This window comes from Protopterus annectens, chromosome 4.part0 (assembly GCF_019279795.1).
Source record: "Protopterus annectens isolate FY-2018-M chromosome 4.part0, PAN1.0, whole genome shotgun sequence".
Taxonomy (NCBI): domain Eukaryota; kingdom Metazoa; phylum Chordata; order Ceratodontiformes; family Protopteridae; genus Protopterus; species Protopterus annectens.
Window position 1 is genome coordinate 551,303,436 of NC_056733.1, and position 25,525 is coordinate 551,328,960.

The 25,525-nt window shown below is 37.8% G+C and overlaps 1 protein-coding gene across 3 annotated transcripts in view; it reads right to left on the reverse strand.

Moving 5' to 3' along the window:
* MYO18B (myosin XVIIIB) overlaps window positions 1-25,525 on the reverse strand; it is a 2,352,406-nt gene that overhangs the window by 1,259,601 nt on the left and 1,067,280 nt on the right. For all 3 annotated transcript variants that reach the window (XM_044068483.1, XM_044068482.1, XM_044068484.1), the window contains one exon: window positions 12,653-12,796. In XM_044068483.1, the coding sequence (XP_043924418.1) occupies window positions 12,653-12,796 (144 nt within the window). The remainder of the gene's footprint in view (window positions 1-12,652; window positions 12,797-25,525) is intronic.

Consider the following 25,525-nt stretch of genomic DNA (forward strand, 5'->3'; position numbering starts at 1 on the left):
TTAATTTCTGCTAGCAGTCTGTAGTCACAGTAGTGTTAGGGAACTGTTTTTGTACTGACATTTGGCAGCTGCAAGAAGCCTCCAATGACTAAGCATGAGCCAGGCTTTAGGAAAGCTATTCACCTCAAGCTACATGACTGAATTCTAATGAGTTTTGCTAGTGTCAAAGAGATCACCCAAGTTATTAAGTAAGCAATGCATTAACAAACTATTTACAAAATGTTGATATTTTAAATTAATATATGATGCTGACATGCAGTTCAATATTCCTACCAATGAAAAGTAATTAAGTGCAGCCCCCATACAAATCAAGCACTAGTTTAAAAATACATTTTATGACAAATAAGACAACTCTTTTGAAGAAGTTCAGATTTGTTTCTATCATAATCTTATATACTACTGATAAATATCTGTGAGAAAATATATGACATTTCAGAACTACCTAACATGTTATATTTATTTTCAGCCTGTTCACTTTTAAGCTGCTAACTGAGTTTGGTTTACTCTATTACTAAAACACACTGTTATGTCAGGTAAGGATGTAGAACACTACATTCTTTCTCTTAGGACTACACCTGAATTGCTCAAAGAAAGTCAAATATGAACTAAAAAAACTGACAAAAGAATAATCGTAGTAAGTAAGAAAAGCATCAGATTACTGGTGTCCATGGAGACAGGCATTAGCAGTAGTAGCATGGAGGGCTAAAGCCCTGACTTTAACCATGTGATCTATGTCTGATTAGCAGCTTGGTCACTGGGCAACACAGGAAGGATGGGCATTCCTATCCTGGGGGGAGAGCACATATTCAGGACAGATCCACACAGCTGGTTTCCCTGATGGACATCAGGGAAATAACCATGTGTGTGTGTGTGTGTGGGTATGCGTGTGTGCGCGCGCACGCGTGTGTGTGTGTGTGTGTGTGTGTGTGTGTGTGTGTGTGTGTACCCATGTTAATTGTAGCCCCTTGTAGAAATTACATTGCATGGCCCACCCACAGGGTGATACAAAGTGGCACAAGGAATAGAAATAAAGGATATAAAACATTCCTTGGCTGCAGTACAATGCTGCTCCAGGAGCTTCAATTTCCTCACTGGCCTTGAATATGGATGACAGTAAGACATGTGGGAGTCTACTTAGGTTCAGTAAGCAAGAAGGATGAGGAGAAGCCCAGGGAGTAGATGATGGTCAGCTGAGGGTAGCTAAAAATGTGTAGAAAATTAGGGTGCAATTTTCTTCTGTGCAGATGCTTGTATTAACCTCATGGAGCTAATGCGAATAATTCAAGAGATGCAATCTTTATAAAGTTATGTGTTCAAATTTCAAAACCAGACCAAATGTAGTCTAATGACTTCCTTATTGCAAATTAAACTGGAAGATGATGCCATATTCTAAGATTTCAATAAGGTCTGCAATTCAGTGCCACAAAAACATCTAATAAGAAAGCTGAAAGAACTGTAGGTAGAAGTGAAAATGGTCAAATGTGTGAAACATAAGCTGGTGAGCAGGACATGTGTGATAACTCTTAACAGGAAATGGGAAAGGAAAGGGATTGCTGAAGGAAATGGTCATCGGACACACCAACATCTTGGTGCACTGTAAAGGATTAAACCTTATCTCACTCCGACATCATTTAGCTTCTACCTTCCTACTCCCAACTCTTCCCTGTACTTCCCCAATACTGGTCAGCTTATAAGCCACACTATCCCTCAGCTAGATCAATGCTATATCGAAATAGTTAAATGTGCACAATAAATCCCACCACTGCTTTGCTCTTAAACAACTTGCCTGGTCAGAATTATCATACTCCTTACATATTTACCACCTAGTACATGCTCATAATCTTCTCACCAGGCATGATCAATTCCCAGTCCTAGCCAATATTTTACAACTTTACTCTCCAAATAGGCCATTATGCTCCAGAGTCCAGGCTCTTCTTCAGATTTCTAAATCATGCAGTTTAGTTGGTGACTTCTTACACTCCTCTTATATCTCCAAAATGTAACTCTCTGCCTTTGTCTCTCAAACAGATTTACAACCCTATAATCTTCAAATTGCAGCTTAAGCAATATCTTCAAGATTCCTGGCTCTACTCCTGCTCTGCCACCAAATGGCTTCCATATTTCATTGCACAATGTCCACTTACGACCCCTACTCTGTCTATTCATTTACTTGTTTCTCATTTACTATTATACCATCAAACCCCTGCTTGTCAGTCTAGTCAAAGCCGTTTCTGTGTTGACTTGGGACAGCCCTCCATGATATGTATTATGTAAAACAATGTTAGTATTTGTCTGTTTGTGTCTTTTGGCTTTTCCCGGTTAGGGGACGCCACAGCGGAAATCCGGTCCGCTAATGATTGGCAGTAGAGTTTTACGTGCTGGCTTGCCGGGCCTAACGCACAACCCTTAACGAAGAAACGCATGTCGCCACACAGAAGACGCTCTAACTGAGAATCGAATGAGCAACGTCTAACTGTGAGGCGACAACGCTACAATGAAAAGCAAGAATACTGTATAAGCTGCTACTTATCTCTTAAAAATCTTCCACAGTATATACTGACAGTGGAATTTAGCAATTTATTGTATGAACATGCAACTGCTATGTACCTGAGTATTCCCTGAATTTATTAATATACAGTAAGAACATGCTATTGGTATTGGGTGGCTTTGCTGTAATGGGTAAGGTCTCCTCCTCATAAACACAAGGTACAGAGTTTGATTCTGACTTCAGGTTATTGGCTAAGCTTAAAATGGCCCTTCACAGCAGTTAGCCTAGTATTCACCTATGTATCTATATATTCCTTAAATTTGCTAATCTACTGGGTATACATGTTATCCCCAAATATTCCTTCACTGTTTTTGTGTGGAGCTTTTTCCATTCAAAACTGCCCTTATGTTGATTTGGAACAGCCCTCCATAATACTTATTATATATACAAGGGAAAATGATGTTACTAGAATGTGTATAATGAAAAACAAGCATGTTGTAGATACTGCTACTTTTCTCCAAAAATCTTTCCACTGAACATACTATCAAAATCTTGGACCATTCACTGAGTCCAGAACACTGTAATATACTGCCTGAACATGTTATTGCTATGTATCTGTGTATGTCCTGACTTTCCTAATCTACTGTATTAACATTCTGTTACTATGTATCCATGTATTCCCTGAATTTACTAATGTACTCTAGGAACAGGCTATTGCTATGTATCTATATATTCCCTGAATTTATTAATCTACTGTGCGGCCATTTTATCTCTATGTATTCCTGTGTATTTCTATGTATTCTTTCACTGTTGTTGCATAGAGCTTTTTGATGATTTGTAACAGCCTCCAAGATACTTATTGTGTATATATGAAGGTGAATCTATGTTACAAGAATGTGTATAATGAAAAGCTGATACTTATCTCTAAAAATCCTGTTCCATACACTGAGTCTGGAACTCTGTAATCTACTGAATGAACAGATTATTAGTATCTATATATGTATTCCCTGAATTTACTAATCTAATGTACATACATATTATCCTTATGTACTCTATGTATTCCATACCTGTTTTTATATGGAGCTTTTCTCCCTGGGACACTGACAAAAAATGGTCACTTTTTGTGCCCAGTTGGACTATCCTGATGAACAAATGATAATTAATAAATAAACACTAATGATTTTGAGCATATAGCATGTTATAAACTGTCTGCATCAACTGCTGAATTAGTCGCAGCCTATTGTGCTAATACAAACTCAATTAAGCACAATGTTTTAATTGATAGTATGAAACTGTAGAGACTATTAGATTTAGACACTGTGGCCACACTTACAAAGACACAGTATGTATTTAAAAAGAACATTCTTAGTAAAAAAGCAGTTGAAGTATTCTGCATTTACAAAGATAGAAAATATCCCAATATTCAACTAGAAATGCAAACTGTGTTTGGAAAGGTAGGTCATCCTGTTGTTGCAGTTACAAATGTAACATCTGCTTGGTAGAGAAAGATATTCCTCACTTTCCAGATTTATAGAAGCAATATGAAGAGGGTAATCTTTTTGATAGACCACCATATCAGTGTAGGGAGAGGAACCTGTAAGAAAATAAGCCCACCGATCATTATGTGCATAACTAGAAAAAGGGGATGGGGGCAGCCATGTAATATATTCATAAGAGTAAATGAATGAATTTAACAAACATCCAGGAATAATGGCACACAAATTTGGCCAAGGATGCTGACATAAAAAGAACCTGCATGTTCCCCAATCCATGTAAAGATATATGTCAGCTGATACTTATGGCAGAACAGCCTGCATGAACAAAGACACTAGAAGGAAGAGAGAGAAATAGTAAAATATTAACAGTTTTAATGTGTTGCAAAGGTGGGAGTAGAAGCAACTAACAGAACTCAGAAAGTGCATTCCAACAAAATGAAGGTAAAAAGAATGGAAAATGCTGAAACTATAGAAAAAAGTGCAGACCCCTTGCATTTAGCTGAATAGCAGAAACTGATAGTTCTAATGAAGACAGAAAATGGACTTCTATGGTTGCAGTGCAGGTAGATGACATGCATCCTACACCTCAAAAGCAAGATATAAATGAGCCTCTATCATGAAACAAGTAAGTGTTTCTTAATTACCTGCCAGAATGGGTTCCTATTACATAGTCGAACTCTTACAAGTTTGAACGCTATATGGTCAAAACCATATGTTTGAACTTGCAAAAGTTCGAATACGTAAAAAAAAAAAAATAAAACAAAAAACATAACTAACTGTTGTAAGCAGGGGGCAAGCCCCCATGCACCCCCCTCACACCCCCCGCTCTTTAAATATACCAACTCCGAGATTGCACTACAGTGCAGAAAGGAAAGATTTCCCTTTACTGCACTGTAGTGCGATCTCAGAGTTGGTATATTTAAAGAGTGAGGGGTGTGGGGGGTGCAGTTGCCCCCCTGCTTACAACAGTTAGGTTTTTTTTTTTGTTTGTTTTTTGTTTTTTTTACTTGTTCGAAGTTTTAAAACTTAGAACATAAGGGTTCAACTTTATTATGTTTGAAGTTTTTAAACTTCAATCACATAACAGGAACCCACCAGAATAAACTTTGTTTAACACCATATCAAGACCATTCTAGGAGAAAAGCTTAACTTATAACCATACATAATACAGGAAGGTTAGAGAAACACTATGCATGACAAAGTTAAAAAATGTAGGTACTGGTGATACAGGAATCTAAAAGTAAGTGGAACAACTCCATAGTGTTAGTCCCAAAGCCTTATGTAGCATTCAGGTCCTGTAATAATTTTAGGAAGATAAAAAGCATTTCAAAAAAATAAGCTTCCTAATGCCTAGGACTGATAAACTAATACAAAGGTAGGTTAGATAAAGCAATATTCTTTTCAGCATTAGATATGAAAACAGATATTGGCAAAGCCCTCTAAAAGCACTTACTCTAGTACAGTGTCCTTCCTTTTGGGTTGCATGGTGCCCTGTACTCTTTCAAAGATTAACATACAGAGGTTTAAGTTATTAAGTTTAATATGACACCACTTACTAACAAAATTAAATTGTTGACAAGTCAAGTTATTTGTTAATATTTCCAAGAGTAAATTAGGCATAACAGAGGTAAAATATATTTGTTATGCAATTGGTAGGGGGATAGTTAGGCCCCAGAAAGAAAAAGTAGAAGTGGTGAGATCTGTGTATTTGAGCAGGTCTTTTATGGTTTATACTGATGCATCTGGGGTAGATCTAGAGGCAGTACCAATACAGGCCCTCAATAGAGATGAAAATCTCATAAGTTTTTCCTGAATCTTAAGTAAATCACAGACTACAGAGACTAAGTATTACATGATTGTCAGGGAATGCTTGGCAATCAAGTGGTTGCTATCCTCTCTAAAATATTACCTCCTCAACTAAGAATTCACGATGTACACAGACTATGTCCTGCTGATATAGTTCAACACAAAACAAGAAGGGAACACGAGACTGTGTATGTCAGAAGTCTCACTACACCTTGGCTAAAGTCACATTTAAACTTTGACCAGGCTCAGCCCAACACAGTGTACATGGCCTGTCTCGGGCTCACAGCTCATCTACTGGACCTAAAACATGGTTTCAATCTTGAGCTGTGCCACTGTGATATAGTGAGATGGTTCTCAATGAATGGTATAACAAAGTGATGTAATACCAGCATGAAATATTGTGAGGAATGTTAATAGAGGTTGCATTGTACAAAATGTAAATACATTTGCTTTCTAAAACAATAAGGTAAATAAGATTGTTTCTTAAGATTGCTTCTTTAAGCAGACAAATGCATGCTGTTTTACATGGAAAGGGTTCCCATTAGATTTCAAAATAAGTAATCCAATTGTTCTATTAAAGTTGTGTATAAAAAGGAGAATTAAGGCCATGGAAGTCAGACATACTAGAATTTCATGCAGGGGGAGAGAGAGAGAGAGTGTATGTGTGGGTGTGTGCTGTGTGTGCTCACACACAGACAGCAGTTCCGAGTGCAGTAATGTCAAGACTGGACTTCTTTGCGCAAGAAATTCACTAGGAAGAAAAGTTGCTTTGACTCTGCTAGAATCTGTATGTGAATTTTGTTTGAACCTTCAAATGTACATATGTTGTGTTTTACTTCCTTTGCTTCCATGCTTTTATTTCTGCTTCTGTTAAATAAAAATGCTATTTTTAAGGCCCAATGGACTGTGCTACATTTGTAGATACCACTTTATAATATACAAATTTGTATATGATCATGTGTGTATGCATGCTTGTGTCTACAATGTGTACCTGTAGGCACCTGTGTGTACGTATTTGTGTATTTATGTATGTTTATACCTATATATGTATAATGAGTCAAATACTGGCTGGACTTCATGTATTGCATTAACTGAATAGATCCATTTAGGTGAGTTGAAACACAAGCTTTTAATGTAAGCTATAGTTGTCAAAATGTGAATAATTATTTCGGTGATCGATCCATCACTATATCAGAAAATTAAAGACAATGATGATATGAAGGTCTGTTTCAAATAAATAACTGGTGTCAAAATTATTGTCTGAAACTAAATGCCAAAAATGCATTATTGTAACCTTTGGGAAGTCAGTTATCCCATGGAATTACCACATTGACAATACATCCCTAAGTGGTGACCCAGTTCTTCAGGATTTTGGGAACTTATGTGGGCAGTGACCTAACTTTTGACCAATATGTGTCTATTGTTGTAAGACAGTCCTTCCATTTTGCAAAAAAAGGGATTGTGTCTAGATCTAATGATGTCATTCTGCCCCTTTACTCAGCCCTCATTAGGCCAATCATTAAATAAAATGCCCCCTTTGGCATGTATCTGTCCAGAAACATGCAACAACTGGAATGCCAACAGTGATATCTTACTAAAAGGATACAAGGCATAAACAACATGTCCTACATGGAACAAGCCCTGCCACTCTACTTGGTATCCAACAGACTGCTAAGAGCTGACCTGTGTCTGGCATGCAGTGCATCCTCCATCCCAATCTGATGGATTTACTTCATATCAGTTAGTTAAATGGCATCATAAATACTTAGTCTAGGGATCTAAACGTCTTCCACAACATCAACAGAATTGTTTGGAGGGACAGGTATATTTTGGAGAAGATAGTGCTGCTGTGGAACAGACCCCCCCCCATCCACATAAAACAGAGTTCTTCATTGTCCATTTTCGACCACAACTTAGGTCTATGAATGGGACTGTCCCCAGTACTACTAATGGACAGATGCAGCTCCTAAATGTTTTATTCCATGCATGGGTCCACTCCAATTATCTATGGTATGATCCCATTCATCCCCATTATGGGCAATATATAATTATTGACCAGGACATGGGTAAGGCCAATCTATAACGAATTTCAATCACAATAAAGAAACTGGCTAGGCTTAAAATGGCCTGCGAGGGAGCTAGCCGGGCACTTGCCCATGAATCTATGAATGGGAAGAAATTGGACTTGGTAAAACTAGATGGAAAGTAAAAAAAAATGTGTATGTTAGAGAACCCTTCATATGTGTCACCAATATCTTGTTTTATGTGTCGTGTACCTTTGGATCTGGTGCCTGTGTCACCTCAAAACCATTAATCCCATATTCTCTGATACATATTTTCCCATTTTCTCATAATGTAATGAAGCTGTGGACAGAGACCTCTAGGGTACTACAAATAAATGCAGCTATCACCCTGTGAAGGTTGAAGATTTATTTTATGTGCATAAGTAATTATCCTTTGTTCAGTAAATATGCCACAGCATTGTTTATAACTAGTCTGTGGCTGCAGACTTCAATACAACTGCATTACTCAGTAAGAGTGTTTTGTACTCTTTGGTGGGGTTAGACTTCTCTAACTGTATTTGTTGGAGCTGTATTTGTTGGACCTGCACTAATGCATCTCCAATGGGTGTTACTCCTGTGGCAGGAATTCACCAGCAACATCCTGCAAGTTTGGATAGCTGGAGTAAGGTACTTATAGCCATCACCTGACCACCACCCCAGCTCTTTACTGTGATGTAGAGGTGGTCATGTATGTACGATAAGATTGTGTGTGTGTGTGTGTGTGTGTGTGTGTGTGTGTGTGTGTGTGTGTGTGTGTGTGTGTGTGTGGACTTGTGTGTGTCCAGCTCTTACTGCTAGTCCTAACCCTGCCCCTAACCCTAACCCTTACCCTTCACTTTGCCTTAAAAAACCCTTTCCTGTAACACTATCACTATTCAGACAAACCATATTCTGTGGTGCTGGTATGATTTAAGTGTTTGCTTGTTTCATTTTAGTGTATTTTTAGTATAAATTGATCACGAAAGTAGACTGTTTACCTGTTTTTGCTGTCAATTTAATGTGGATTTTGCCTATATTTTGAATGTCTGGCTTTGATGTGACAGCATTATGAACTGTCAGTATTTTGGAGTCTGTTTTTCCATATTGTGAGTGTCTACATTTTGATGTTTTAACATTTTGAAATATACATCTGTGTAGGTCTCTATCTATCTATCTATCTATCTATCTATCTATCTATCTATCTATCTATCTATCTATGTCTAGCTATCTATCAATCTATCTATATAGCAACATGTGTGTAAAATAGGGAGGCAGGTACTACCATTGTCTTGATGCTTGTTAATTCCAAGGGCCTTAGTTGTGTTTCTCAGAAGGTTCAGATATTAACTACAAATGTGGAAGAATATAATTTGAGGTTCTGGTATCTCTTAGAATTTTTTTTAATAGTAAAGCTATAAAGAGTCCAGAGTATCTTCTTCAAAAACACTAGGTTTGTGGCAACAAAGTTTGGAATTTGCTGTTTTGGAGTAAGAATTAAAGTTGAGCTACTGTAATATTGTGAATTTTGGTTTACTATCAAATGGGCGATAAGACTTTGCTCGATTCACGGCAGTCTGAAATGCCCCATTTGATAGTATCAAATGAACGAACATACAAATGTAGAACTGCACAACAGTGAATGAACTACATCATTTGCTGTTGTGACTTTCTATATTTTAATGCAGATCACACTATAGTGGAGATCGGGAATTGCACCCTTTCCCTCACTGGTGTGGGGGGTGCAGGGGGAATTGCCCCCCCCGAAAAAATGTTCTTTACTGTGAGTTGCTCAGTACTCATAGTTGCAGAAGTGTGATGAATGTTCAAATTGTGTCGAATTCGAACATTCACCACTTCCGCGTTTGACATTTTACATAGTAGCTGTTCCCATATTCGCCCATTCAGTTCACACAACTGTAAATTTGCATATGGCAGGATCGCATAACTGATAATAAACCATGGATTTCATCTGTAATTAATAGAATTGTTATAGGGAGACTATGGTCACTCTGTGGGTTCTTTTTTCTTTTGCCATAGACTTATCCCCTTCCTCAGCTGCCAGTTTGAACATTTGCACACCGTCTCATAAGCTCTCACAGTTCATCTCATTGTGTTCCAATAAGTGTTGAATAACCTTCACTAATCCCCCCCCCCCCCATGAAACCATTGTGACTTTCTAGAAAAAGCACTCCTTACCACAAAGCAGGACAGGAGAGTGACTCTTGGGCACTCAGGTCAGTCATTGAAATTGTATAACTGTAAGCTTGCATACTTGCCTTCCCAAGCACTATTAGTACAGCTTCTTCCTTGTTCTGTATCTACTGTTTTATAAATGAATGCAACGCTTAAATGTAGTAGCATGTTTTTGCTTCCTTTTCATAGGTCCATTCTAATATTCTTTTAGTAGAATTACTCTTATATAAAACCTGTCAATGATTAATGTGTATAATGGTAAACGTCTCTCAAGATAAAGGCAGGTGTTTCTATACCATTCAACTAAAATATATTTTCTTTAAGATGTAGTCATGTAACATATCCTACCATGTGCTAAATTGTCTAGTAAGATTAATCATTCATTAATTAATTACAGTTACATGTTACTTAATATTTTTGCAAGGGCAATATCACCTATTCTCATCAAGTTGGTGTCATTAGGTTGATATGTATAAGGTTGGGTGATCTGGGGTGGGTTTCCACACTGAATTTGCAGTCTCTGTTCCTGGATCTAACTGCTTATCCATAATTTCTCTAACCAATTTCTCAGATCTAAGTAGGAAAAGGGTAACATCTACACCTGCAAAAATCTATCAAATACAAGGTTCAGACATTAAGGACATTTTAATGTAGAATATTTTGCTCCCCTTAGGCACACATATAGACATGAAGTCAATACCATTTCTCCCATGAAAGTCAATGTGTCTGTCTGTCTCTTAAATCAGTGACATATTTCCAGTACGCAGCTTTAAAGTAAGAAATGCTTGCACACACACACACACACACACACACACACACACACACACACACACACACACACACACACATATACACGCACACACAGATACACGCACACACATGCACATACACACAAACACACACACACACAGACACACACACACACACACACACACACACACACACACACACACACACACACACACACACATACATGCACACACGTACACACACATACACACACACACACACACACACACACACGTACATGCACACACATACATGCACACACGTACATGCACACACATACATGCACACACACACACACACACACACACACACGTACATGCACACACATATACGCACACACACACACACACATACATGCACACACATATACGCACACACATGTACATGCACACACATATACACACACACACACACACACACACACACACACACACACACACACACACACACACACACGTACATGCACACACACATGCACACACACACACACACACACACACACACACACACACACACACACACACACATACATGCACACACATATACGCACACACACACACACACACACACACACGTACATGCACACACATATACGCACACACACACACACACACACACACACACACACACACACACACACACACACACACGCACACACACACACTCACAAACTCACACATGTCTGTGAATGAATGTGCTGTAAATAGACATGTGTATGCATGTTTCTTTTTCTTACAGATGCCCATAGTTTAATGGTGCTTAAACTTTTCATGTCACAAAGCCATTTTCTTTATTACAGCAGGATGAACATAATGGTGAAAACTGATACTAGATAAAGTAATGTTATTTAAGGAGGATACTTTGATCCATTTATAGCATTTAAATTAAATTTATTGAACTCAAGATTTTAAAAGAAAAAATAATGAAAACGGGATATTGCATGTAACCTCAACTAAATTTACCAAGTTCAAAATGTAGCTGTCTTTTCTTAAAATATGCACCATCATGGTTGTTTCAGCAATATTCCCTATATCACTTAGATAGCTTATAATCCCTTATATCCCTTATAATTACATTAAGGAAGGTCAGAAAAAACACAGTGCTTTAATAACTTTGTGAATTCAAAAAGCAGCAAAGATATAGGTAGAAAACAACTTGTGGGATTCATCGTTTTTTTTATATAACTGGGCTATAAATGTTACATTTCATACTCTGACTCTGCTCTTCTTCAAAAGTAAAACTTGGATCTTTATAAACATGCATGGTACAGATGTTAAATATTTCATCAAAATAAAAGTATGATGCCATGAACCTCGAAGAACAGGTTTTAAGAATTCAGGGATCTCTTAAAGTAGAGTTTCAGAATCTTACATACAGTGATGATGGTGATGGTGATGATGATGATGATGATAGAAGAAGGTCTGTGACCACCTACTTCCATTCCTAGGCAGCAGTTCATCCCCTATCCATACTATTGCCTAATTCTGTATTTATTGTATTGCAGGCATCCTTCAACCTCTACACTGAGCTATAATATGCTGTGTATTTCTGCCCCTTGCATACACACTGATCAGTAATTAGACAGTAGTAAATACCGTAATTCAACTGTGTAAGGAAAGTCAACAGATACAAACTAGGATCAGGGATCTTTGCTTAATGCAAAACAGAAAACAGGACTACTTTGGTTGTTCAGAAATATTTCGTGTCAATACAGAAAAAAATGCAGATGTGTGTTTTTTTTTTCATTCTTCTGAAATCCGTTATCATAATGTAATACTTGAGGTACATCATAATGTAATAACTGAGGTACATCATAATGTAATAATTGAGGTACGTACTTCTTTGGCCCGAAGTCTCTCATCAGCTATGTTGATATCAAGCAGTGGGCGTAATGCACACAGCACCTTCCACCAAGACCAGTCTTTCAAAAGCAGGAATTTTGTGAGGTTCTTCTTAATACATCGAATAGCCATTCCCTGAATCTGAAATTAGAGAAGCGGTCGCAAGGAAGGAGAAAACATGAGAATTTCAGAGTTAGACAGAGATTTATGATGATTAACTTATGGTACAAAACAGCTTTCCTTAAAAAGTGCTACCTGCAAACACCAATGCTTCTGAAAACATACTTCTTTCAAAAACTGCTTTTTGTCCAAAGAATATAAAAAACAATTGACTTTGCCAAATTCATTAATGCTTTATACTCACACACCTACTCCTTATAGCAGGTTATACCATGGCTTCTGTTCTGTATAACTGGTTTCAGCCTCCAGCATAGACATAGGAAGTAAGGAGAAGCCAGAGTCTATTTTTAAATCACAGTATTAATTCTATGTAAATTACAATGAACTGATATCACCTTAAGTTGCAAATCATTTTGCTGCTGCCATTGAAAGTAAAAATATTTTACATGCATATCATTTACACAGCTTTTTAATCTATCATTTTAAGACCTTGTATATTTATTTTTAGCACACACACACACACACACACACATATAAATATATATATATATATATATATATATATATATATATATATATATATATATATATAGCTATAGTCAAAATATCACAACTGACTATTGTTGAAAAAAAAATCCATAACTGACTAGTGAGAGTCTTCATATATGTGACCCAAAATGTCATAAAATCCTATAACCGATCTTTCACATAACTGAAAGTGGGAATTAAAGAAAGTCAACAACTCAGGAATGTCGACTTTACTGAAAATACCTACACTTCCGGTTATCTGCTACGAATGTTTTGCAGGGGGGAAGCCCCCCTGCACCCCCACACCCTCTGCTACTTATATATACAGACTCTGAAATTGCACTACAGTGAAGGAAAGGGTACATTTTTCGATCCCTACTATAGTGCGATCTCCATTCAAAATAACCAGTCCACAAGATCGAAGTGTGCATTCTCTTTTGTGGATTTGTCATTTTAAAACTCAATGTTACGACAGCTCATGAAAGTGCCTTTCTTCCTTCCAAGGTCATGTAACTGATACACTACATTTTGATGGCAAAATATATATATTTATTTATTTGTCTTCAGTTTGAATTTATAGGATTCCACTACTGTAATGTGCTACGATCATTCAACAATGAAGTATTTCTGCCTGTTTTTAAGAACATTTAATATACATATACACTGGAAAGTAAAGTTGTAACATGTCCTTTATGCAATTTATGAACCGGTATCAATGCTTTTTCATATCTGTAGTCACTTTCTCCTTGGGTTATGCATTACTCAGTACATTCTAATCAGACTAATAAGACTTAAATACATAAATGTATTTTAAAATGCTTTGCATATTATTTTACAAATGTGTTTCTCTTGAGCATAAGTGAACCAGTATAATCAGATAAATTCTATTTCTTTTTTCTTTATTTATATATATGATAATAAGATAGGTAGACTAATTCTTGGACCATTTTGAGCCAATATCTATCTCCTGTACACATTAAATATAATCCCCAAACACTATAACGACTATTTGTAGGATACAAAATGATGCCTTGTTATGCACCTTCTGAATGCAAGAAAGTGTATCCTCATTTTAGCACCATGTGCACTTGTGAATTTTAAGGCGGGCAGGACATTATGCACCAAGACTCCCTTCTCATTACTTAGTAATGCTTAAGTATAAGCACTGCCACACATTTGTAGAAAGCACAGGCTACAGTGACACTCACTATATGCAAATATGCAATGCAGTACAATGCCTAATCCATAGTGTACCTGTGGTGGGAAAGATTGTTGGGAGTATAAAAACCCCACTCTGGGTGAATATACAAATAGCTTAAAACCTGGCCTTAATCTCTAGTTATTACACATTGGCATTATTTTAAGAAGTATCACAATGTTAAAGTAACAGTAAAATTATCAACATCCCTTGCCCATCGTCTTGCTGTGATAGTAGTCAAATGGGACATTTCTGATGTAAAATATGTATGTGTACATCAGTGTGATTGTGAAACCTAATTGCAGTATCTCAATATAGTTTAAATCAGGTTTCACATTCATACTGTTGTACACATACACATCTTACATCAAAACTGTACCATCGTCTAGCAGTGATGCAAGTCAGATGGGACAGTTTTGATGTGACATGTATATGCATAGAATAGTGTGAATGTGAAACCTGATTTGTACTACAATCAGGTACTACGGTTTGTGCAAATGAAGGCAAGAAACCAGACTGTTTTAATGTGCAGGAGAGGAGTATTTTGGAGTTATGTAAAGTCAAAATGCTTAGTATAAAAGAACTAAAGTGTGTGCATGTGTGTGTGTGTGTGTGTGTGTGTGTGTGTGTGTGTGTGTGTGTGTGTGTGTGTGTGTGTGTGTGTTTGTGTATATATATATATATATATATATATATATATATATACATATAGGTATATATATGTTTATGTGTGTATTATACGTGTATGTAGATGTACTGAAATTAAATGGAACACCCAAACATCAACAGTTACAGAGTCGACAAGAAAACCGTCTCTGTAGTCGACTAAACAACAATAAAGTAAATGAATTTCAGAGGTCCTATTTACATTTTGCAGATAATCCCCTTACTTCACTTTTATGTGTATTCTCTCTTGCCTGTTCAGCCACATGTGATCCAAATCAGCAAAAGCTTCAGTCACTAATTGAAAATGCTCTGTGAGAATGGACTGAATGGTCTGTTTCCCTTGACATTAAGCTACAATAATTACAATGATATTGTGCCATAAACTCTCTTATATTATTCACGGATTTCGGCTCTATTTACATGTAACAACTATTAAGAAGTAGCACAAGAGTACATTAACATTTTTTTGGTCCCCTTGTACCCTCAGAGTTGCTTTATCTTTGCACTATTGCTCTCAAGAGAAGAGAGGGATCAGGCTTCTTAGCATGTTAACAGCCTATCGTGCAGCCATATTGTGTTATTTTAGCGAGCTGTTTTTTTCCATGGCTCCATTACCATGGCTACAAATGTTTCAGGAGGCCGTTACCATACTCTACAGTCATTTTCCACTTCTAGTGTCCCTGTTCTGGAAAGGATTCAACACAATATACTATACTCCATAGCTAGCTGCATGCACAATAAAAGACTATTGAAAAGTACCTCTCAGTATCTGAATACAATATATGAGTGCTTCAAATTTGTTGACTGTTATCCCACAAGTGAAGCCATTAACTATTTTTAGCTGTCCTTTTGCAGTACATCCCCTTTTTAATAATATGCACCCATATTTTCCACTTTCATCGTGGTTGCAAAGGGTCTATAGTTATACCTTCCAGGTTTTCGCCTCCATGGGTCAGAAACCTTTTGGTTCTTTAGCAATGGACTATTCACTGCCAAATCATCATCTTTTTTCTTTAACCAAATAACCTCTATGCTGTGTGCAAATCTTAATTCTAATTCTTTACAGTAGAGAATCAATTATCTGAACTAACCGGGACCTAGGGTAGTTCAGATAATCAAACTATTAGGATAACCAAACATATAATTTAACCAGATAAAAAACTTCTAAAATCTTGTCTTTTTCTGCATGCAGGAATACCCTTTTCAACCATTCAGTGATTTCAGTGGACAATAAAGAATATTTTTCACAGATGAGCTGGCTACAAGCTCAAAAAACATGCTCAAGTGAATACGTATAATAATTACACTTTCAGACTTTATGATTTTTCATACCTAAAAATTTTGGAAGGCTGGTGCAGATAACCAATGTTTTGGATAATCGATGTTCAGATAATCAACTCTCTTCTGTATTGGAGCTTTTGAATTCCTCCTTAATAAATTAATTTTAGCTAAAAGAAACATAACTACTCCTAACAATATGATTATTTCAGATTTATATTCAGCTCTACTCCCAACTTACTATCGACGGCCTGAGTTTAAATTGGAATATTATATGTGCAGACGTGTGGTGCTGGATGGACATAATCAAGTAAGCCCTCTTAAGACCCCATGGATACTTACCTATTCCCCTACATGGAAATCTTTTGCATGGAAATGTCTTTGCCACCTTTTTATTACCCCAAATGTATTGTGTCAGTGGGGCCTAATAGAATATCCACAGTGATGAAGATGTCAAAGTGAAACAATATAGGCATCCTGGTTACATACTGTATGAGAACTTTAAAAGCTATAACCTTTTGGGAAGCTTTCTGGTCTCAAACAGATAAGATAAATCCTTTGGGCCAAGAACAAAAAATAAATATGGTGGGTTTTGGCCTTTCTTTGCAAAGTCATGAAATCCCTTGAAATCCTGCTTTTGGCTGCAAAAAAGGCCATTACCCATCATTAGAAGAATGTCAGCTCTCCCACAATAATTGAGTGTTGACATATAAATCAAGGGATATATCTCATGGAGGTCAATTTAGCTGAGAAGAAACGAGAACTATATTTTCAAGCCATTTAAGGAAATTTTATGGAAGTGTTGGACCTCCCTCAAGTCTGAATAATATATATCCCGTTCTAGTAAACAATACATTGTAAAACTAATGCAAGTTTATTAATTCCTGATTATGTAAAATTTAGCCATTTTGTTGTGTTTTAAGCACAGTCTTAATATATATATATATTTGAAAATAAAATAAAAGAATTAAAAAAATATTGTCAGTTTGATGTCAATGAAAGCAGTGGTCATAAATGTGTAAGTAGTTAGTAGCTGCATTGATATGTCTTTCAATGCCACTATCAAACTTGATGATGGGGGATACCAAGATTTACCTCCCAACTGCAGAGCTATAATGTCAATGGAAGATAACATCCTGTTATTGAATAATGACAACCATATTACAGCAAAAATACAAATGTTCTGTGCCAGCTCCCTACTGAAATGACAACACTTGAAATGCTGAGTGCAGACACGTAGAAAAAAAAAGTCTGAAAATGTAGGAGAAGAGTGAACTGCAAACATCTCTCTTCATCTTTAAACTTCCTTTTTGCAGAGGACAAGCCCCATCAACTGTCATACCTTGGAAAAAAGGAATATTTCAAGAAATGGCCATCTTGGATTTAAAATATGCAACTCTGTTTTTTCAGACATTCAGTGTCTGTGTTTCAGGACTTGCTGTAGTGGTTTCCAACATTTCAAATGGTTACCAGCTGGGATAGGATCTTTGTATAATAGCAGCTCTTAGTAAGTAAAGAGGTCTGAAATTACAGGAAAAGAGTGTCACCCATTTTTGTCAGCTTCAAATGTACAAGTGCTGAGCACAATGGTCAATGAAAATGAATGGCTCATTGGAAGTGATGTTTGTGTGTGTTTATTTTATTTACGGAGACACTGAGTGCCAAATGACAGTAAAATTATTCTGTTTTGCAACTGTGCACCTGTCATCTTGGCTTTCATAAACAGCATAGATGGTTCACAGTGCAGAAAGCGACTGTATGTTGACTTCTGCTTGGATATCATCTGTTGGATTGTGTATTACAAAACGTGTTTGATCTACGGCTAAACAAAAAAAAACGTTTAAGCTATTTAAGCTGCTCCGCTCTCATTTAGAAACTTTAAAATATGTCTTAATGTTCATGCACTACTGTTTACTTGAAGGGATAAGCACATTTTGAAAAATCTATAATAAAAATGTCATTATTTTAAGAAAATATACCTTAGAATCCAGGATCCCCCAACAGATTCATGAAAACTTGTAAGGTAATTTTAGGACATCTTAAACTTTGACTGAGCTAAAAAAGTTTTTTTTTTTTTCCAGAGGGGGACAAGACTTCTGTATTACCACCCCCCATAACTTATATGTACCAATTGCACAGTCCCACAACAGTGGAGAAAAGCCAAAACTACTTTAACTAAATGTAGGTTTTCAGTGAAACAATTTTGGAATTGGCATAACTTCTCTCCTACACACTTCTGTAATGCAAAAAATCCTGATGCGAAATTGCTACTCTAGCAGTGCAGTGCAGTGTTGCAGCGGTAGCATTGTCACCTTACAGCAAGAGGTTCTCTGGTTCAATTCTCAGATGGGGTGCCTTCTGTGCAGAGTCTGCATGTCTTCCCTGCATTCATGTCAGTTTCCTCCCACATTACAAAGACATGCGTCTGCAGTGTTTCTCCCCAGGCCTCTGCTGAAAATTGGCTTTTTTCCAAGTTGAACTTGTCCAGTAAACAAATGTTAAATAAAAAAATAAATAGTCCTTAATTACATTGTGTCTGCTAGTTTTACAGGATCATAGTATTTAGATTGTGTGGTTTCCCTGCACTTGAGCTCTAAAACCAGCATTTATATTAAGAGGGTTTTCTGACTGCACTCTTGTGGCAGAAATGTGCTGTAGCAAACATATCTGAGTTGGGAGCTGCTGGCTGAAAGCTTATTGTGTGTTTTGCCTACGTGCTCTGTAGGTAATGCTATAGTAAAACTTGTTTTCCTGCTTCTATAAAGCCTGGTGTTTACACTAGGCTGCTCTCTGTACAACAGCAGTTAGCAGTGTCCTGTATAGATAAAAATGCTACCAAGTTAAAAATTTCCATTAGAATAATTATCTCTGCAACCATTCCCAGTCCCCCTGCTGCTCTAGAAGTATCTGAGTTGTGTGCTGAGCAACATCATCTTTTTGCTTACCTGCAGTTCACACAGAATATAGCATGCATTCTTCATCTGTGTGCTGTCATCCCAGTCCAGATATATCTCCCCACTCTGCTCCCTGGTTAAACACATAGTAAGAAACCTGAAACCATGGATATGCACTTTTCTGCTATCTCTGTGGCCAGTGTGGTGGACATGGACATCCTGAAGCAATGTAGCAATTGTCTCATGTATACTGACAACCACTTAATCTTGAAACAAACACAGTATGTGAGAGATGTAGTCACACTATAAAAACTGAGACACAATTCTCACATACTGACAAATCAAATGACAAACTGGTTGTCAGGACATGCACATCAATTCCTGAACTAAATAAGGCCTCGACACATATTCAGAGGTGCTCAGAAGTAACTTACCGAAACCTCAGAGGCCTCCTTTATGCTACCTTAAGAAACCACATGCAAACAAAATCAAGTCAACAACAACCACTACAAGTGTCTCCACAAGAAACCCCTAAGGAAAAATATACATTCACATATATTGGGCATTGGAGAGTCCACCATGAGACACACAGATATCCCCCTCACCAAGTTGGATGAAGACAGAGTTACAGTCAATAGCCTGTCAGGGGCCAGGATTTACTGGATCATGCAGGCACTCAGATCACTCAACCACAGGTACCAGTATGAGTCAATCCTTGTCCACGTGAGTGTGAATGACCTGAGATGCACCTCCTTGAACTATATGAAGAGAGACATGATGGACCTCTGAATATCTGAATACGTGTCGCAGACTGGTATGAGCCTCACAATGAGCAGCATTCCACCCTCACAGAGAATCATATCACAATCCAAACAAAAAAATGATTGGCTTCAATGAGTCTACTTTATTTAAACGAAAACAAGTTATGTCAAACACCACTCCATCGACACATATACATAGAACCACAAAATAATCAAATGCACAAAACCGCGAAACTCAAAATACCGAATTGTCACACATGGGCAACTCCACCACCCGAAACATGCTACCTACCCAAACAAAATAAATAAACCACAAACATACACCAACCAAAACCCTACTTCTACCCCTACACTAAACCCCACATACACCACTATCTATGCAATCTCCTTAACCCCTCCCTAACCCTAAGGTCCGTAACTACCGCACACTTACCCAATGGAGCTATACCCAAACAAAATAAATAAACCACACACATACACTAACCAAACCCCTACCTCAAACCCTACACTAAATGTTAAATACATTACCCATATTACATTACCTATCTATGCACTTATCTTAACCCGCACCCTAATCCTAACCCTAATGTCCGTAACTATCGCACACTTACCTTACGGATCTGTAGCTCAGACGGGCCAACCAAAACACCTCCACATTTCGAATTTCACGGTAATTTTGCGGTTTTGTGCATTTGATTATTTCACGTTTCGATGTATATGTGTCGATGGAGTGGTGTTCGACGTAACGCGTTTTCATTTACATAAAGTAGACCCGGCTTCAATAATTGGGCTTAGCTACTGGTGTCATTCCGAGGGGATCCAGTTTTTGTTATCCTGGGACGACATGATAACAGAAACTGCTGCTTTGTCAGAGATGGTCTGCACCTGTCACTACTAGGCTTTTGAATACTGGTTAAGGTATTAGACACCCCAATAGTGCCTTTTTTATGCCGTGCCAAATCAAGTGACCTAGATACCTCTCAACCACTTAGCACAAAAAGTATGGACAAAGCCAAAAATAATGGGTGAGGGCAAAGCCACAAAAATAGGGACAATTTTTAAATATTGCTCTCATACAGTGGAAAGTTGTTAAAATAAAAAGTATTACTTTATCACACATTTTCTGAAGGATATGAGGTCAGAAATTCAAATGCTTGTCATTATTTAGTGAATTCATTTCTCACTGATTTGCCACAAAAATCCAGAAAACCACAATTTTTATGAGGAACAGACTAAAAATAACAGACAAAAATCTGGACATTCTGTGAAAATCTAGACATTTTAGAGGTACGCAGACCTACCAACATAACAAATTCTTCTAATGCCAGGGTGAGGGTACTATTGTTCAATGATAGGAGCCTTAACAAGAAACAGCATTGTCTGGAAGCTCTCCTTACCCTGGAGAATGCTGATGTCTGTGCAGTTACAGAGATGTGGTTCAAGACTGTGGAAATCACCCCAGCATAGCAAGGCTAGAATGTCTACCAGACATTCAGACCACCCTCAGAAAATGAAAAAAATGAAAGGAGGAGTTGTTTCCATTTGCATAAAAAGCAAACACACCTCTAGATTGGTCACGCAGGATGATTAGCTACTACTCAATGTCCAACTGACCAAAGGCAAAATCATGCACCATATCATCACTACAGGTCCCCAACCATGAATCATGAAAACCACTCTGCATACCTGAAGTTATTAGAGTCATTTAACATTCAGCCCAACACACTACTCATCAGCAATTTTAACTACCCATCCATAAACTGAAACATATATGACCACTAAGGTCTATATTAAATTATCGAAAGTTGAATTCACTTAACGGTATTTCCATTGAAAATACCATTCAGTGAATTCTGAATATTGCAATTGCAGTACAGTTAAGATCAGAAAATTTGCCCTTTCCTCACTGTAGTGTGATCTCGGAGTTGGTATATATAATTAGCGGAGAATTCACTAAACGGTATTTTCAATGGAAATACTGTTTGGTGAATTCAACTTTCGATAATTTAATATAGACCCTGACCACTAACATGCAGGGTCAGAGATTCACTCCCACTAGAGGCTCAACTATCCTTGACATAGTACTCACAAACATGGGGGAGCATTGCAGCGAAGGTAAATTACCTTATATTAAGTGATAGCATAGGTCATTTTAAAGCTCCTCCTAACCCCGGAAATATGGATGCCTATGCAGAAGTTGCCCTGTGCAATCACTTAAACAACTGCATAGCAATTGCAGTACCTAACCAAATGAAACCCAGGTCTAGCCAGAAAAACAAGTCCCCCTGATGGACCCCTGGCATAAATAGACTATAAAACAGAAGGAAGAAGTTCATGTCTAGAAGTAAGTGGGAGGGTGCACAACAGTGAAAAAATCCCTCATTTGTCTCAACAGGCAAATCAGGGAACTTGTCAAGTCTTCAAAAGCTAAATATGAGACAAAATTAGCCTCCCAAGTAAAGGATAACCACAAAATAGTTTTCAGTAATGTCCAAAATCTTAAAGGAAACATACAATAATGTGCTGAGTTGGCTGCAGATGGCATTACCTATACTCACCCAGAAGAAATAACAAAGCTGCTGGCAAATAATTTCAGCTCAAATTTCACTCCTTCATCACCTCTCATCATTCCCCATGAAATACCCTCTGCCATTCCTTTGCCTATTATCACTAAAGAACAGGTCATCACTGTACTCTCTAAAGCTTGAAACATGGCATTAGTTGGCCCTGATGGAATCCCAAGATGCTTATTAAATAGCTAGAAACATGACCTGGTAGACCCACTCAGATTTCTATTTAACCACAGTCTCCAGACAGGCTTTGTCCCAACAGTGTGGAGGACAGCAACAATCATCCCTCCACACAAGGGGAGCCATCAACTGACCCAGCAAACTACCAACCCATAAGTCTGACAATCGTCATATTCAAGGCTATGGAAAGGATAATCATGGACCTGATTAACAACAACAAAGGAAATCTCCAGATTCTAGAGCCAACCTAGTTCATCTTCATTAAGGGCAGGCCCTGTCTGCTCAGTCTGATAAACCTCTTTGAGAAGGTCACCAAAGCCATTGATGAGGATAAGACAGTGCATACCACCTACCTTGACAAGACATATGACACAATACCCCACTCAGGCATTACAGGTAAACAGAAAAAAAAATGGGCATAAACCTCTACATCACGAGATAGACAGCCAAATGGCTCATGGATAGAAGACATGTTGCTAGAGTGGGGGAATCTACATGCAACAGGAGGACAGCCACCAGTGGAATAATAAAAGGCTCAGTGCTGGGCCCCCTCCTATTTGGGATATACTTCTCAGATGTGAGGCAAATGTAGATGACCTTTGGCTGACCAAGTTTGTTGCTTACTGCAAGTTGAGGACAATGTCTGAGTCTCCAAATGATGCTGATATCCTACAGAAGGGTCTGATGCAGACTAATGATTGCTGTAACAGCCATGGCCTCAAACTAAATGTGAAGAAGTGCATAATAATACTCTTTGGGAAATCAAATATCTCTACAAATTACAACATTGATAGCAACCTCTCCCCCAAGAGTGTACCTAGTGATGAGAGATCTGGGCTCCCAGATAGATAGTAATCTGATCTTTCATCACAATGTGCCCACGGTCATGAGGAAATTCTTGTGTGCGGCTCAGCTTATATGTAAAGGCATGATATCCAGCTCACTTTACTTGGTCCCAGTCAGACCATTAATCAAGTACAATGCGCCCTTTGGCATGTACCTTGTCAGGAAGCTGCAACAGCTAGAGCATCCTAAGAGGTTCCTCACCAAAAAATAAAGGATATAACCAACATATCATATGTGGACCAATCAAATGCTCTATCAAAGTATTCAGTTTCCTACTGATTACTGAGGGGTGACATGTACCTAACCTATAACGCAGGCTCTGACCCAGCCCTGATGGAAATGTGCATATTCGCAAAACTAGCTGTTCAAAGGTCACCTGCTCCAAAGATCTAAACCTAGTCTTTGACATGTATAGATCATGCTGGAGGGATAGATATGTTCCCAGATATTGCCCCTCCTCTGGAATATGCTTCTGATTCACATGAAGCAGAGTCCTTCCTTGACCATCTTCAAACACAATCTGGACCAATGGATGGGAAATCACAAATTCACTCATGGGGTAGTACCAAAGTCCCTTATGGACAGAGGCAGTCTGTAGAAACACTCAAAACCCCAGTTGATGTACCTTGTTATCTTTCCCCTAGGGATAGAAAATTGGACAAAATCTGCATAAAACTGGCTAGACTTTATAAGGGCTCCTGAGTAGTTAGCCTAGTAATTGCCTATGAACCTATGAAAGTGATGAAGTTCAAAATACTTAAGAAGAGTATCGTGAATGGAATGGAAAGAGCATAAAGAGTACTACATAGAGCTTACATATGTCCATGACTATGCAAGAGCTACAATCTTTTTGCTCCACATCCGGGTTACTATACCTGCCTGCTCATGCTATACCCCTGCACCTGCTATGCAGGAAACTATACCATCATTGCCTGCTACTTCATTTTTCTCACTGCAAAGTCACATTGCATTAGAAGTTAGTGCAAAACCTGGTTTCAGCTGAACCTGAGTACTGCACCGATCTGTAGGTCTGTGTGACCTTTGAGTAAAATGAAGTTGGTGGTACAGTTCCAACATAGGAAAGTAGGAAGGTCTACTCCTTCACATATGCAGTGGTTCACAGAATATTTTATTTCAGATGTCCCAGAAAATCATTTTTTTGTAAGAGGATTTATACTTCGGTAAAATATCCTGAGGAATTCTATAGCCCCCCCCCTTTATAATGTAATCACCAAGTATTGAACCTACTAATGAAACTACAAGAATTTTCAGCTACACTGTTCTGCACCTTTACTATAGTACTGTGAATGCTGCCTCTTTTATTTCATCATACCGATGGCTGCATCTGACAATTTCAAATTTTCAGTAATTGGTTGTCAGCTTTATTTATTTTAGTTTTCTTAATCAAATTGTGAGTTAAGAGAGACCTGTTTTCATCAGAGCCCTGGACAAAGGAAAAACTCCGGAATGCTTTCAAGTAAAATAATCTCACTGTTCAATCACTTAACTCACTTCAGTGGTTGAATAACTGACTGATGCTTGGCTTGGAAAGTGTTTAATCATGCCACAGGTTGTTCAATAGCAAACTTGTTTTAGCGTGATGAGAACAGCAATGGCTGCTGCTTCTGCATCCAGCAGGTTTGGAGTTATTGGTATGGTCACTATGCTAATTATTCTGTTTAGAGTGCATATTTCTAAATCACCCTTTTTTCTCATTTAGCATTTCAGTAAGGCATTGCTACAATGCTTTTGCAATATTCTGCATTTACATGAGGAGACAAAGTGCAGACAGAACACATGCATGGGAGAGTAAATGACCCTGAGAGGAC